This window comes from Gopherus evgoodei, chromosome 22 (genome assembly GCF_007399415.2).
Source record: "Gopherus evgoodei ecotype Sinaloan lineage chromosome 22, rGopEvg1_v1.p, whole genome shotgun sequence".
Lineage (NCBI taxonomy): Eukaryota > Metazoa > Chordata > Testudines > Testudinidae > Gopherus > Gopherus evgoodei.
Window position 1 is genome coordinate 13557781 of NC_044343.1, and position 17104 is coordinate 13574884.

At 48.6% G+C, this 17104-nt stretch overlaps 1 protein-coding gene across 7 annotated transcripts in view; it reads right to left on the bottom strand.

The window, feature by feature from the left end:
- ZFR2 (zinc finger RNA binding protein 2) overlaps nt 1-17104 on the bottom strand; it is an 85748-nt gene that overhangs the window by 14696 nt on the left and 53948 nt on the right. For all 7 annotated transcript variants that reach the window (XM_030540218.1, XM_030540216.1, XM_030540219.1 and 4 more), the window contains 5 exons: nt 14792-14930; nt 5481-5674; nt 4452-4623; nt 2470-2611; nt 1804-1901 (listed from right to left, as the gene is read on the bottom strand). In XM_030540218.1, the coding sequence (XP_030396078.1) occupies nt 1804-1901; nt 2470-2611; nt 4452-4623; nt 5481-5674; nt 14792-14930 (745 nt within the window). The remainder of the gene's footprint in view (nt 1-1803; nt 1902-2469; nt 2612-4451; nt 4624-5480; nt 5675-14791; nt 14931-17104) is intronic.

Below are 17104 nucleotides of genomic sequence, written 5' to 3' on the forward strand. Positions count from 1 at the left end.
CAGCCCGGAGCTGGAGATTGGACACCACTTGCTTAAGGAGCTCCTGGTGAGCCTTAAAGTCCTCCTGTGGGACGGGAGGCAGTGCCGTTACGGCCTACTCCGGTGCTGGCGAGGGGAACGGCACAGGTGCCTAGGGCGTCAGGGGGTATTGGTGGGTCGATGCCCAGGTCAGAGTCTGGGTGCAGTGTCATTGGCTTGAGACCGTTGACTTTTCCCTCTGCCGAGGAGGGAAGGCCAAAGGACCCTGGGATCCTCCGGCCACCAAGCAAGAACTCGCCTGGGCAGGCATCTGTGCCCATTGACACCACTGCCCCTGCCACGGTGTGCCGTGCCACTGACCGACTTGGGGGCTGGGCAGCACAGTTTGTTCTCGCTGAGCTGCATGACTTGGAGATAGGTGTCTGGGTGCCGATGCTGAGGTCACCGTCGAGCGCACGGTACTGTAGGAGTGGCGAGAGCAATGGTGCCTGAGACGGTGCCGTCCGCATGACCAGGACCTCAATGATGAGGTTTGGTACCCGTCCGAGGTGCTGCTCCTGTACTCGCCCTGGTGGCCGGAGCTACGACGCTTTGGTGCCGGAGAATCTTGAGAGGAGTCCCATGTGCAATGTCTGGTAGAGCGGGAACTTGAATCGGAGCGTCTACATTGGTGGCGTCAGGATCGGCTCCAGTAGCTGCGGTGCAAGAAGGAGCATCGGTGCCACTTATCCCAGTGCCTGAGACCCTGGTTGCGGGGCGTGGAGGAGCCTCGAGGCTCCTTTGCAGGTGGTGAGCCAATCAGCCTGAGTGGGGTAGAGGGCTGGGGCGAGCCATGGGAAGACCTCTCGAACAAGGTGGCGAGTGGTCCTCGGAGCGTTGACTGTGCAGCGTCGGAGAGGGCTGTTGTGCTCCCAGTGGCGGCTTCCCTCGAGACCAGGGACCTGTCTCAGGCGGCACCCCAGGTACCAGGAGGGTTAAGATGTCACTTGCGGCCTGTGCAGCCTCCGGAGTTGATCGCATCCTTACCGCATGGGATGCACTCACGGACGGGACCGGGCTGCTCCGCTCAGCGTGAGTTGGAGGCCTAGGTCCCGAGGGGGATCGTGGGCTGCCCAGCTTGGGTCTGGCCTCACCCCTACTTTTGTCTCAGAGCCGCTGAGTCTTCCCCTGCTTCTTGGAGGGGGAGTGGTGCCGGCTAGTGGAGGGAACTTCACTCCATACCGAAGACGCGGTGCTGGGCGCCGAGTCCGTTCAGTGTGCCAAGGCCAGTGCTGTTTCCATTAGGAGGAGAGCGCAAAGTCTAACGTCCCTTTCCTTCTTAGTCCGGGGCTTGAATGATCTGCCGATCCTACAGCACTCACTTATGTGGGTCTTGCCCCAGTAACGGAGATACTGAATGTGCAGGTTGCTTCTTGGCATACAACTGTGACAGGAGTCGCACAACTTGAAGCCTGGGGCACGGGGCATGCCCCTAACCCAGACGACTAACTGGAGAAAATTATTTAACTATTAGAAGAACTGTACTACTAAGGCTAACTAGAGAAGCTGCAGCAAGGCTGGAGCACGAAGTTCCGACTACCTTCACTGGTGGTAAGACGGAAGGGGGCGGGGGTGTGAGGGAGGTGTGTAGCTCCCCTCACAGTGCGATATAGAGGCGCCACTCCAGGGGTCGCAGCGGTTCTCTCCCCATACGGCTACTGCTAAGGGAAAAACTTCCGGCACCGGTGCACGTGGCGAGCACGTACACCTACTGTAGAATACACCTGAGCAATCACTTGAAGAAGAACTGCACAACACATCTCAGTGCTTAGAAAAGCTCTTTACCTGGAACCATTTAGCATGACGAAGGGCAGCCAGTGACTCTAGGCATTTCTGTTGACTCAAAATATCACAGGGGTCAAGCTGAGATTCTGCTGTTGCTTCTAAGAGGAAAGAAATATATGAATGTCTCTTTGCACCATTTACTTACAAAGCTTTCGCGATCAAGATTTGCTGTAAAAGACCATAACACAACCATAACTTTTTGTTACTAATAGCTATCAAACTAGCATACTGGAGTTTCTAAATCGTATCCACAGACTGAAGCCCGACTGCATTGTGATTAGAGATCGTCTCCTCCATCAAAAACAAGCAGGCTTTTTCAAATGAGAATATGTTTCTGAAAGCACCGAGAGCAGCACAAAAATCTCTATTAACAAATTACAGCAATTAGGTCTGCAGATTTATAAAGTTAAGTCTCGAACACAGCTAACTCCATCCATCTTCTGCCTCCCCATTCAGGAAGGTAAAGGGAAAAAGCAGCACAGGAGTTTGAGGAGGATTTCAGCCTTCTGATTTTGTCACTTGGAAAGTATTCTGACACTAGTAATCAAATCAACAAATCAAAATATCTGCTCAGTCACCATGGTTAGTTCATTTTGAAATTATTACACATTTAGTACAGCAAACCTTTCAAACAAAGTAATTTTAAACCATCAATGATTTACTCACCTTCGTCAACGGAAGCATCCTCTCTCATGAGAGGAGATGTGACTGAAATTGTGACCTGCATTTTTGGTTCCTTGCACGAACAGATGTGTATACTCGCTTCCTCAGCATCGGATGAAACTTCATACTCATCTTCAGTTAACGTCTAGAAAGTTAAAAACAAAACTCCACTTGTTTCATGTGCCAGCATTATCTCTACACCCCACTATTAAAAAGAAATGTATTTGGTGAATTTTTTGTTCAAGAAAGAAATTGACTACTATAGTTTAAAAGCTAGGAATGATGTAGCATCAGTTTCAATTACATTAGTAGAAAATAGGTGAGGTAATAACTTTTATTGGATCAACTCCTGTTGAAGGAAGGGACAAGCTTTTGAGCTATACAGAGCTCTTCGTCCGGTCTGGAGAAGATAGACAGAGTGTCTGAGCTAAATACAAGGTGGGACAGGTTGTTAAGCAAAAGAGGTTCATGCATGCAGTATAAAACCATTTTAAATGAAGTGGGCAATTCAAGATTAGGAGGCAGTAGGGTGTGCTACAAATTGTTGTAATACACCATAAAACCAGTGTGTGTGTTAAGTCCAGTAGAGTTATGAATTTAAGCTCCCAGGCTTGTCTTTTGAAGGTATTTATGCAGGTTTCCTTTGAGGATGAGGACTGAGAGGCGAGACATGGACACATCTGTATCCTGAAAGAAATCTTCCCCAAACTCTCTCTTCTGACTTTCAAACACCACCTCAACCTTACCAAGCTTGTTATCAGAAGCAAGCTCCGATCAGACCAAGACGCACCAACTCAAATCAGCATCAGTTCCTGCCAGAACAGGTGCAAAACATGCAGACATATCTCCACTGATACAATGATCAGTACCTCCCACAATACAACTTTGAAGATATATGGATCCTACACATGCCTATCACAACATGTGATGTACCTCATCCAGTGCATCAAATGCCACAACAACTATGTGGGTGAAATGAGACAATCACTACACTCTCAAATAAAACTATGGAGAAAATTGATAGCGACAGACCACCACATCGTCCATGGGCGAACATTTTCACAAAGTTATCACTCCCTGTCTGACCTCAGTCCTCGTCTTCAAAGAAATCCCACATAACACTTTCAAGAGACATGCCCGGGAGCTTAAATTCATAACTCTGCTGGACACTAAAAACCACGATATTAACAAACATACTGGTTTCATGGCTTAAAGTAATTTGTAACACACTCTGCTTCCTGCTAACCTTTAATTGCCCAATTCCTTAAACTGCTGTCTCTTACAGCATATGTGAACCTCTTACGCTTAACAATTTGTCTCACCTTATATTTAGCTCAGACACATGGTCTACCTTCTCCAGACCTGAGGAAGATCTGTGTGTAGCTTGAAACCTAGTGCCTTCCACTAACAAAAGTTGGTCCAGTAAAAAAAATTTCACCTACCTTGTCTCTGTCATATCCTGGGACCAGCACGCCAGCGACAATCCTACAAACATATATAATAGGCAGCATACCGTTTTTCTGCAGTAGGCCCTTACTGGCCATGCTTTCTCGCAGCCCTGCCAGCGCACCTCAAGCTTAACATGCAACTCTGTCATTCTAGTCCTGAGATTTTCCTGAGCAGATTGTCGCATCACGCAAATTATGCCAAACTGTATTAGCTTTGTGATGTAAGAACCTGTAAGGACTGAACTAAGACATCCAAAACAAGTGCAGCACGCCACTATGCTACCTCCTACTAAAATGGAAATTGCCATTTTGAGATGGAATGCAGAAAAAACCCAGCACACATTCCCTGTTACAATGCCTGTTGCTAAGCACAGGAACTGTATTTTCTATTTGGTTTTGTACATAGCCTAGGATATTGTTAATCTTCAATAGGCAGTACTGGATTATTCTATGCTCTAGGTATCCTTTTTCCTGACAACTAGCAAAGGAGAAATAGGCATTAGAAATCAGAAACAAAGGAGGAGGATCCACTCTTACTGAAAGCTGCTTGGGCAACTGCTCTGTGATGTTCGTTAAGAGGGCGTGTGTAGGTTTCTGGGCAGAGAGCAGGATAAGATGAACATTCCTGTCTCCTTGGAGCAGAAGCCCTTTTGCCAGAATGCCAACTCGCATTACACCTTTCAGAATTCGGGGTGCAGTTTCTACTGTCCTGTTGAGGAGAGAAGTCATGGGAAAACATCAAACAGAGCTATCTCATTGAATCTGAGCCTTAAAATCTATCACAGGGATCCCCAAAATATCTGAAAAGCGGAACTAAAAGGCAATTAACAATATCATTAAGGCTACTGAAGTAAATTGCTGCACTGTATTTGTTAAAACAGAAAGACACTGAAATCTCCATGCAATTCTTTGGTTCTGCTGCAGCACGAATTCATTGAAGCAACTTTAGTGGTGGGCCCACTATGAGTTACTTCGCAACACGTCTGCCTTTTGATTGTAATTTTGAAACCTTTAACTTAAACCTAAATACAAGAACTCTTCAGAACTCTTATTTAAAATATTACATTGAAATAGCATAAAGATTTCACTACCACCCCATGTCTAACTGTTCAGAGGGTAGACTATTTTTGTTTTACTACTTTTGAAGTGACTATTAAGTGCCAAGTGGTGTCATAGCTGTGGACAGCTGGAACATTTTCTGCAGGAATTAGATATCACTGTAACCCTTTTTAATCTAGCTTCAACCAGTGCTACACGAACGAACACAGAATTTAAAGCCACTAAGTAAGAAAGCCTATTCTGTATGTATCACAAGCTCTGTGATCTCTACCCTCACCAATGCTTAGGCAAACAAAATACAGGTGCACAAATGAGAGTGAGAAGAGGGTTCGTTTTTGCCATTTTTAAACTCTCATTTTGCTGATGTGGCCTCCTTATCCATCCCCTTCGACACACTGTGCAGCTATTCTGGGATGACGACTTCCCTAGCACTCCAAAAGTGTCAACCTCATCTTGCTACAATACTGCACCAACTATCTATGGAAAGAGTCTATGCAAGTTTGTTACCCCCTCTCTTCATCATCATCATCATCTTCTCTGTCAGATTCTTGGTCTGTCAATGAATCAGAGACGAGCTTAAGAGCACGTTCAGAATGGGAGACGACCTTCTGGATGGCCTGCAGCTCCTCTTCTGTTGGGTAGATGCTAGAGTGCTTTGTCATGATGTGACGGTCATCAGAAGAGTCTGGACGTCTAGTAGGCTGAGAGATAGAAAATAAACTTTACCACCATCTGAGGGCTGAGAAGAACTAAAATCAGTTACCTACCTTTCGTAACTCTTGTTCTTCAAGATGCATTGCTCAGGTCCATTCCATGCTAGATGTGCGCGTACCTATGTGCACAGCTGGAGGAGATTTTTGCCTTAACAGTATTCATAGGGCCAGCTGTGGTGCTCCCTAGAGTGCTGCGCTCATGCCGCGGTATATCAGGCGCCACCGGCCCTGCGCCTTCTCAGTTCCTTTTTGCCGACATTCTGACACAGGGGCAGGAGGGCGGGTAATGGAATGGACATGAGCAACACATCTTGAAGAACAACAGTTACGAAAGGTAGCTAACCGCTTGCTCATATCAATTCCATTCTAGGTGACTCACAAGCAGTTTTAATAGATGTGGGCTCAGAGTTCACCGTCAGGCAGCTCGTAGCACAGCTCTGCCGAAGCCAGCGTCATTCTGAGCTTACTGGGTCAATGGACAGTGTGAAGCGAATGTGTGGACAGAACCAGGTCACTGCCAGACAGATCTCCTGGATCAGCACTTGAGCAAGGAAGGCTGCCAAAGACACCTGTGCCCTAATCAAGTGAGCCGTCACTATCGGCGGCAGGGGCACATTCCTTAGCTCATAGCAGTGGCAGATACAGGCCGTGATCCACAATGATATTCTTTGGGGAGACACAGGGCAACCTTTCATTCTGTCTGTGATCACCACAAACAGCTTCGTAGACTTACAGAATGGCTTCGTTCTATGTAGAAGGCCAGAGCACATCTGATGTCCAAGGTATGCAAACTGTGTTCCTCATCTGTCTCGTGGGGCTTAGGACTGGGGACTAGCAAGTATATGTCTTGACCAGTATGGAACCAGGAGACTACCTTGGGCAGAAAGGCTGAACCTTGTCCTTATAGAAGGCCACACAAGGTGGTTCAGACGTTAGCACTCTGATTTTGAACACACAACAGGCTGAAGTTATGGCATCTAGGAAGGAAATCTTCCAGGAGAGAAGCAGGAGAGAGTAGGAAGCTAGAGGCTTGAAGGGACCATGAGCAGTGACAGCACAAGATTGAGGTCCCAAGGGGGTACTGGATCCCAGACATGCAGGTAGAGACGCTCCAGGCCCTTCAGAAACTGTGCCGTCATAGGGTGGGCGAAGACCGACCTGCCTTGAAATGGAGAATGAAATGTCAAAATGGCTACCAGGTGCACCTTGAGCGAAGACCGCGACAGGTTCTGGAGCATAAGGGGCTGCAGATAGTCCAGATGTCCCGCAGTGGGGCCTCCTCCACACAGCTGTGATGATCCGAGGCCCAACATGCGAATTGCTTCCACTTAGTCACATTGGTAGCTCGGGTGGAAGGATTCCTGCTGCCCAGCAAGACTTGCTTGCCACCGGTGGAACACCATCATTCCTCTCCATTCACCCACGCAGCAGCCAGGCTGTCAGTGCAGTGCTGCCAGGTTTGGGTGCAGCAGATTGCCATGGTTCTGGGATAGCAAATCTGGCTGAAGAGGCCGCTGCCAGGGGGTGGCTGCCAACAGACTCAGCAGTATGCTGAACCAGTGCTGACGAGGCCACAGGGATGACCTTGGCCTTGTTTTGCTTCACCTTCAGGAAGGTCCTGTGGATCAAGGGCACAAGCAGGAAGGCGTATGTCAGTGCTCCAGACCACAAGATCAGGAAGGCATCCGACAGGGAGCCCTTGTCCCTGCCCTGCAAAAAGCAGAGCACATGGTATTTCCTGCCTGGACGCCAACAGGTCCAACCTGGGGACTCCCCCCACCTGCAGAAGATCAGGCTGACTACCTCCAGATGGAGCGAGCCTTCATGGCAAGATAACAGGATTCTGCTGAGGCCATCTGCCAAGACATTTTTGGCCTCCGGCAGATGGACGGCAACCAGGTGAATGGTGTTCCTCACGCAAATGTCCCAGAGGTTGAGTGCTTCTTGACAAAGGGCCGAAGACCTGGTGCTGCCCTGTCAATTGATGTAATATACCGCAGAGGTATTGCCTGTCAGGACTGTACCACTCTGCCTTTCAGGTGGGGCAAGAGAGCCTGACGGGCCAGTCAAACCGTCCTGAGCTCCCTTACATTGATGTGGAGGGCCAGGCTGGATTGTAACCAATGACCCTGGGTGTTGAGCTTCCTTTTATCTGTTTTAAACCTCTTCTTCACGCAGCGCACAGTCAACCTCTGGAACTCCATGCCCAAGGAGGTTGTGGAGGCTAGGACTATAACAGGGTTTAAAAGAGAATTGGATAAATTCATGGAAGTTAAGTCCACTAATGGCTATTAGCCAGGAGGGTAAGGAATGGTGTCCCTAGCCTCTGTTTGTCAAACGGTGGAGATGGATGGCAGGAGAGAGATCACTTGATCATTACATGTTAGGTTCACTCCCTCTGGGATACCTGGCATTGGCCACTGACAGTAGACAGGATACTGGGCTGGATGGACCTTTGGTCTGACCCAATATGGCCATTCTTATGTTCTTAAGTTTCTTACGAGCTTGCCAAGATGGGCTTCCCATCCCAGATGGGAAGCATCCGAGATCAGGGTGAGCGATGGGGTCAAGGACGCAAAGGGAACTCCTTGAAGCACCAGCTTTGGATCCTGCCACCAGGCCAACGACAGCAGGATATGGACTGGTACTGTGATCATAGAATATTAGGGTTGGAAGGGACCTCAGGAGGTCATCTAGTCCAACCCCCTGCTCAAAGAAGGACCAATCCCCAGATTTTTACTTTAGTTCCCCAAATGGCCCCCTCAAGGATTGAACTCACAACCCTGGGTTTAGCAGGCCAATGCTCAAACCACTGAGCTATCCCTCCCCCCCAACTACTCAGTCTAGGAGGGGCCTGCTGAGAATGTAAACTGAGGCCAGCCACGTTTGCAGAGGCCTCATATGAAGAAGTGCATGGCTGACCACGTATGTGCATGTGGCCCAACAGTTCCAGACACATGTGGGCTGTAGTGAGTGGGTGGGATTGCATGTAGGGGATTAAGCCCGCTATGGCCTTCGGGGGATTAAGCCCACATGCTTCGGGAAGGAAGGCCCTAGGTCGCGTGGAGTCGATGACTGCTCCGATAAACTCTAGCCATTGGGCTGGCATTAACGTGGACTTTTCTGCGTTTATCTTCAACAGGCCCAGGTCGCTGCAGGTGGAACGCATCAGATCGAGGTTCCTTTGTACCTGCCCTTGATGAGATAGTCGTTGAGATACGGAAAGATCTGGACACACACACACCTCGGTGACGTCTGAGGTAAGACCATGCATTTTGCTAACACCCTGGGGGCCGAGGACTGGCCAAAAGGTAGGAACATGAACTGAAAATACTGCCCAGCCACAATAAAGCACAGAAACTGTCCGTGTCTCAGGAATATAGAGACACGGAAGTATGCGTCCTTTCAGTCGAGAGCACGTACCAGTCCCCCGGATGCAGGGAAGAGATAATGGAGGCCAGGGAGACCATGCGGAACTTCAACTCCTTGAGAGACCTCTTGAAGCCATGCACGTCCAGGATGGGTCTGAGGCCCACTTTGGCCTTTTGGAACCTCCTCCACAGCCCTCAAGCCCAGGAGCTTCTTGACCTCCTGAATGAGGAGATGCTCGTGAGAAGGGTCCCTGAAGAGGGATAGGAAAGAGGTGGGACAGGGAAGAAGAGGGGCGGGAGGGTGGGTTGACCAAGAATCGTAGGGTATAGCCCCAAGTGATTATGTCCAGGATCTGGCGATCCGATGTAATCCTGGACCATGCCAAACAATAAGGGGAGAGGTGGTCAAGAAAAGGGCAGGAAGGATCCAGACAGATGGCTGGTGTGTCACTCCCAGGTGCACCCTCAAAATGAGTGCTTCTGACCCCCTTGGTGCATCACTGGGCCAGGCTGCGCAGGGGAGTGGGACGACAAGTAGTGGCAGAGGCTAAATCCGGTGTCCTGATTTCTTGTAGGTCCATGACAAGGCTGCCACTGTCGTGGAGGTTGGAATGGCTGTCTTGAAACCTGAGGAGAATGCATCCCCAGAGAGCGGAGAGTCACCCATGTGTCCTTAAGGCCGTACAGCTGTGTGTACGTCTGGTCAGACAACAGACCGACACCATCAAATGGCAGGTTCTGAATAAAGGCCTGCATCTCCTGGGAAAGGCCCATGGTCTGAATCCAGGAACTGCGCCTCAGAACCACCGCTGAGGCAACCACCCAGGCAGCCAAATTGGCCGCATCCCAGGTCATTTCGAGGGAGCACCAAGTCACCATGGTGCCTTCCTCCACCAGAGTTGAAAACTCCTGGGGCATGGAGTCTTTGAACTTGAGAAGGGAGTCTCATAAGTTAAAATTGTAATGGCCCAAGAGGGTTTGATGGTCCGCCACCTGAAACTGGAGGCTAGCCATAGAATAAATCTTGCAACCAAACAAGTCCAATCTCTTAGTGTCTTTATTTTTAGGGGTGGAACTCGTTGGGCCCTGCTTATCTTTCTCGTTGGCCGTTGACATGACCAATGATCCTGGTGGCGGGTGATTGTATAAGTACTTGACCCCTTTTGCAGGGACGAAGTACTACTACTTCTCCACTCTTTTAGACGTGGACGGAATAGAGGACGGATTTGCCAGATGGACTTGGCAATGTCCAGGAGCCCTTCGTGTACCTGAAGGGCGACCTGGTCTGGGGTGGCCACCAAGAGCACATGGAACAATGTGTCCGCCGGCTCCTCCATCTCCTCTGCCTTGAGGCCCAAGTTCGAAGCAACACTATGGGAGCAGCGCCTGATGCGTCTTAAAAATCACCCGGTGCACTAGCTCTGGAGGGGCCTGTCAATGCTTCACCCGGGGAAGATGATGATGATTGGACCAACGGCAGAGGCCCGTTGGCATCTTTCCCTGACAGGGAAGGTGGCCTTGGAGTGGGAGTGCTGACGGTGCCATGGGTACCGACTTTGGCCCCTCTGATGTGGTGACTGAGAGTTGGCGAGAGTGGGGCAATGGTATAATGGGAACCTTCAGGCATTCCAATAAGGCCATTGGGTTGGCCATTGGCCTTGCTGCCAGGTCGGCCCCGATGCCGTAGATGCACCCTCCAGAGCCCCTTCCCATTGCTGCCTGGGTAAGGGGCTGAACTGTGCCTCCAATCCAGAGAAGTCGTTGCCCTCCTGTGACCACGGTGGGGCCTTCGGAGCCTGGGTCTGGCGGCTACCAACCACCAGTGCTGGAAACGTTGCGATCGGTGCTGGGAGAGGGAGACTGTCGTTATGTCGGGAGCAGCCTTGAGGTCTCGGTGACCAATGATATGACTCAGACTGGTACCAGGGAGATCATCTATGCTTGGGAGAGCTCCGGTGTGAAGACAGAGACTGGGAACATGGTATCGATGCTTGGTAATGACGGGTTAGAGACTGGGCCACGGAGACCAAGAATGTGGCGACCTAGGGCTCTGCCTTGGCTCTGGAGACCAGTGGTGCTCGCTCAACTTGTGTGAGGCCTTACTGGCGGGCTTGCCCTTTGGGGGAGCCTTAGCCAGTTCCATCACTGAACATGGTGCCAGCTGTGGTGGCAGGCGCTGAGAGCTGAGCGGGTGTTGACTGCACCGTCAGCTTGGACCCTGTACCCCTCCCCAGAGTCAGTGGCAGGTCTTTTTGAAGGGAGGAATTCCCCAAGGCAGAGCCCTTGTGCAGGTCTGGAGTGGGCATAAGGTCCAAACAGGGTCCTTTTCCCATCGGGCTTTTATCGGGTTTGCCCAGTGCCAGGAGGAGTCCGATGCTGGAGGTGCGCTATGCACTGAGGTTGAAGTGCTGGGTGCTGTTTCAGGCTGAGCTGGCTCTGAAACTGGGCTCAGGGCCACCTGCGTCAGGGAGGACCCTGAGATGTATGCTGTGTTCCCTCTGTGTTCGAGGACGAAAGTTCTTGCACATGCGACAATGCTCCTTCATGTTGAATTCCCTGAGGCACTGTAAACAACCATCGTGAGGGTCACTAACAGGCATAGGCCTGTTACACGGGGAGCAGGGCTTAAAATCCAGAGAACGGGACATGCCCCACCAGGGGCAAAGTCCCCGCTGGGACCCACACTAACTGAACACTTAACTACTTATCTACTAAGAAACAATAGAACTATTTACAACAAGGCTAAAACAGGAAAGGAACTGTTGGCCACTTGCAAAGCAAGGGACAGAGGCACTCTGACTGACCACCATGGGCAGTAAGAAAGAACTGTGAGGGTGCAGGTCCAGCGATGCCTGATACACCGCAGCATGAGTGCAGCACTCCAGGAGGCACCACAGCAAAAATCTCCAAAGGCTGTGCACATGGGCGCGCCCACACCTAGAATGGACTTGACATGAGCAAGCACTCAAAGAAGAATGAAAAAAATTCTTGGCAATGCCATCAATAGTGGACATCCTATACACGCTCATAACTACATGAACAGACGCAGAAGACTATGTGAAAACAATTAAAGCAAAGAAATTCCAGCAAGCAACTGGAATTTTGTCAAGTCTCAAAGGGTCAGGCTAGAAGAGCAGTAGGGAAAAACTTAGCCGCTGCAGAAAGTAAGGTTCAATAGGTGGTGTTCTTCCCGCTGAATTAGTATTGCACAAATGCTCCGTCACAGCATTAGGGGTTGCTGGATTCCAGGAGGTGAAGTTTTATAAATCAGACTTTAAAAGCTAATGTCCTGACCACATGTGATGAATCCACAGCACCATCTGTCCCCTGTGGCCAGATCAAATTCCAATTTAGGTAGTTACATTCGTCCTCCCTCAATTACCTCTGTAATTTCAACAGGATAAGATATTTTTCACTTCCTGTCCTGAAGTGTTGTACAGCATTGTTATGCACTGAACAGTTGTCATGTTCCAACCTAGAGGAGGGTATGTTTCAATGCTGTGCAAGATAACCAATATGAGTGCTATATCAGTGAATTTGTAAAAGTAGGGGGATTTGAAGATTCATTTGGATGCAGTTGCAGGATGATTAGTATATGGCACAGCAACAGGACCAGGACATTAGTAGAGGGAGCTTAAATTTATACTAACAAGTGATTTTCCAAGTTCTCCAGCTGCAGCAGTTAATGAGCAATCTCATGCATTTTCCTAGCCAGCTCTCTCAAGTCATGCTGAATTCACATTGCTATAAAGACTTCCAAATCCCAGCAGTGAGTATAGAACCAAACCACTAATCAGATCCCCACATGTGGCACTCTGTAAAAATGTCTTTTTCTAAATATATCAGGTGGCTTGGCACAGAGTGACACCATACCTCATACCTAGAAGTTTGGCTCAATCAGTATAGACAGATTAGTCTAAGAAGATTCAGTGAGAGCTGCAAATAAGCCTCCTAGTTTCCAGTGATTAAGATAAATAAGGTTCCATGAGAAGTACCATTCTAGAGCTATATGCTTATGATTACAACAAACCCATTTACTAAAGCCTGCCTCAGAATATCAAACAAAAAGGAATCTGACCTCCATGTCAGACTGCCTTAAAAATGCTTGTTAAATGGTTTGAAACGGACTAGGAAAGTATAAGAAGAAAATGCCGCTCACTGTATAGGGGTTTTGTATGCAACAACCATCACTTTAGTAACCTGCACATAAATGGGACGTGTAAACGTACAGCCAGATTACATTACAAAGTATCTAGCAAGGCTGGCTAGTAATTTTTCTAATTTTAAAAAGTGAATTTTCACACATGCATATTGTATCTTCTGCTATTGTAACGCATCACCCACTCAAGTCCAGGTAGGGCACTGCCATATGAAATTCTCGCAGCAGATCTCAAGTGGGTGTGTGCGCGCACATGCACAATCATGTGGCGATCTCTTGCCCCAATATAAAAGGTTTTTAAAAGAAGGGTGAGTGTCTTGGTGCAGAGCACAAACGGGTGGAGCCGAAGATACACAAAATGTAGTGGTTTGAGCATTGGCCTGCTAAACCCAGGGTTGTGAGTTCAATCCTTGAGGGGGCCAGTTAGGCATCAGGGCAAAAAATTGGTCCAGCTAGTGAAGGCAGGGGACTGGACTCGATGACCTTCCAAGGTCCCTTCCAGTTCTAGGAGATTGGTATATCTCCAATTATTATTATTATTTTTTTTTAGGTGTAATAAAAACTGAAGAGGCTTATGAGTTTAGGCATAGGGGGTTAAGAGGACACAAACAACTGTTTTCAAGTGGCATTTTGTTGCTGAACATAAGGACAGAGCAGACAAATTGTACCCTTCAGGCTGCATAGTATAAACAACAAGTTAGTAATCTGAAGTTTATAGGTTTACCCTGCCAAACAGTCCTGGGTAACTGCGTGCATCTGCACTTGCTACGAGCTAGCTCATACCTCGCCAGATCATATTACCGCACATTCTACCAGGGCCCAGGCCTCATCGGCCGCCTTCTCAGCTCAAGTACCTATTCAGGAGATATGTCGAGCAGCTACGTGATCTTCAGTACACACCTTTGCTTCCCATTATGCCCTGGTTTCGGCTTAGTAGTTTTGCATTCTGCAGTTTCTCACTCCGACCTCACCGCCTAGGTAAGGTTTGGGATTCACCTAATTGGAATGGATATGAGCAAGCACTCGAAGAAGAAAAGATGGTTACTCACCTTTGTAACTGTTGTTCTTCGAGATGTGTTGCTCATATCCATTCCAAAACCCGCCCTCCTTCCCCACTGTTGGAGTAGCCGGCAAGAAGGAACTGAGGAGCGGACAGGTTGGCAGAGGTATATATTCGGTGCCATAGCGGCGCCACGCCAGGGGGCGCCCAGCTGACCCACCGGGTGTTGCTAGGGTAGAAAATCTTCTGACGAACGTGCACGCGGCGCCAGCACACCTAATTGGAATGGATATGAGCAAGCACTCGAAGAATCTGAAGTTTATAGGTTTACCCTGCCAAACAGTCCAACATTTCAAAAATGCATTTCTCAAAAATGCTACAACCAATTAAAAGAGTTAATCTGTGTCCATTGCCAATTCCAAATTTTGGTGATGGGTTTTTAGGAAACACAAGATTAATCCTGCAATACTCAAAGAATACACAAGGGAACACATATTCTAGCCTTGAAACAGAGTTTAAAGATGCCAGACTTCTTCACATTTCTCCTTCCAGGAACTGAATCAAGAGTTACTCACCAAGAGAGGAGGAACTGGCATGCCAGGTCTGCCCATAAGTGGGGGCGGATGCCAGTCTGCAGCCATCCGACGCCGCTGCTCTTCCCAGTAGAACTTCTCTTCCTCTACCCGCCGCCAGTACATTTCCTCTTCATAGCGCCTGAACGGAAAGAGATTTTAAAAAAAGGTGGCACAGTTACATCAAGCAAAGATGAACTGCATTAGAATCATAGAATATTAGGGTTGGAAGAGACCTCAGGTGGTCATCTACTCCAATCCCCTGCTCAAAGCAGGACAAACCCCAATTAAATCATCCCAGCCAAGGCTTTAAGCTAGGCCTTAAAAACCTCTAAGGATGGAGATTCCACCACGTCCCTAGGGACCCTTTCCAGTGCTTCACTGTCCTCCTAGTGAAATAGTGTTTCCTAATATCCAACCTAGACCTCCTCCACTGCCGCTTGAGACCACTGAGCCTTGTTCTGTCATCTGCCACCACTGAGAACAGCCGAGCTCCAACCTCTTTGGAACCCCCAATCAGGTAGCTGAAGGCTGCTATCAAATCTCCCTTCATTCTTCTCTTCTGCAGACTAAAGCCCTGGTCCCTCAGCCTCTCCTCATAAGTCACGTGCCCCAGCCCCAATCATTTTTGTTGCCCTTCGTTGGACTCTCTCCAATTTGTCTACATCCCTTCTGCAGTGGGGGGACCAAAACGACACAATACTCCAGGTGTGGCCTCACCAGTGTAGAACAGAGTCAAGATATATCACATCCACTGCTTTCCCCATATCCACAGAGCCAGTTCTCTCACCGTAGAAGACAATCAGGTTGGTCAGGCATGACTTGCCCTTGGTGAATTCATGTTGACTGTTCCTGATCACCTTCCTCTCCTCCAAGTGCTTCAAAATGGATTCCCTGTATACCTGCTCCATGATTTTGCCGGGGACTGAAGTGAGGCTGACTGGTCTGTAGCTCCCCAGGTTCTCTTTCTTCCCTTCTTTAAATGTGGGCACTATATTTGCCTTTTTCCAATCGCCCAGGACCTCCCCCGATCGCGATGAATTTTCAGAGATAATGGCCAATGGCTCTGCAATCACATCAGCCAATTCCATCAGCACCCTTGGATGCATTAAATGTGGACCCAGGGACTTGCGCATGTCCAGCTTTTCTAAATAGTCCTTAACCAGTTCTTTCAGTACTGAGGGGTGCTCATCTCCTCCCCATACTGTGCTGCCCAGTGCAGCAGTCTGGAAGCTGATCTTGTCTGCAAAGACCGACGCAAAAAAAGCATTGAGTACTTCAGCTGTTTCCACATCATCTGTCATTATGATGCCTCCCTCATTCAGTAAGGGTCCCATACTTTCCTTGACCTTCTCGTTGCTAACATACCTGTAGAAACCCTTCTTGTTACCCTTCACATCCCTTGCTAGCTGCAATTCCAGTTCTGCCTTGGCCTTCCTGATTACACCCCTACATGTGCTATCAATATTTTTATATTCCTCCGTAGTCATCTGTCCAACTTTTCACTTCTTGTAAGCTTCCTTTCTGAGTTTAAGCTCACCGAAGATTTCACTGTTAAGCCAAGCTGGTCGCCTGCCATATTTGCTATTCTTTCTGCACTTTGAGATTGTTTGTTCCTGCACCCTCAATAAGGCTTCTTTAAAATACAGCCAGCTCTCCTGGACTCCCCTGGGAAGCTAATACAGGTCTGTCTCATCTTACGCTGGGGTTATGTTCCGCAGTCAGTGTGTAAAGCTAAAATTGCGTATAGCCAAAATTACATTGAGTGTAATGGCAGGCGGAAAGGCCTGCACTACAAAAACAGTATTTAAATTGTTATTTTCTCTTTTTTTTGTTTTTTTCTTGTTTTTGCCGACTGCATAAAGCTGAAATTGTGCATGTTAAATGCACCTAAGATGCAACAGACCTGTATTAGCTTCCCAGGGGAGTCAAAGACTGCTTTTCTGAAATCTAGGGTCCGTATTTTGCTACTCTCCTTTCTTCCTTTTGTCAGGATCCTGAACTCAACTATCTCATGGTCACTGCTGCCCAGGTTGCCACCCACTTCTACTTCCCCTACCAATTCTTCCCCGTTTGTGAGCAGCAGGTCAAGAGGAGCACGGCCCCTAGTTGGTTCCTCCAGCACTTGTACCAAGAAGTTGTCCCCAACGCTCTCCAAAAACTTCCTGGATTGTCTGTGCACTGCCTGTATTAAAGTACTTCTGGGCTCAAAACAGTCACTGTCCTCTGACCAGCTGATCAGGAAAAGCCTATGATGCTATAACTTCTAATGGTTATTTGTGATCAGGTTAGCAAGAGTGCATCAGGAGAAGAAGA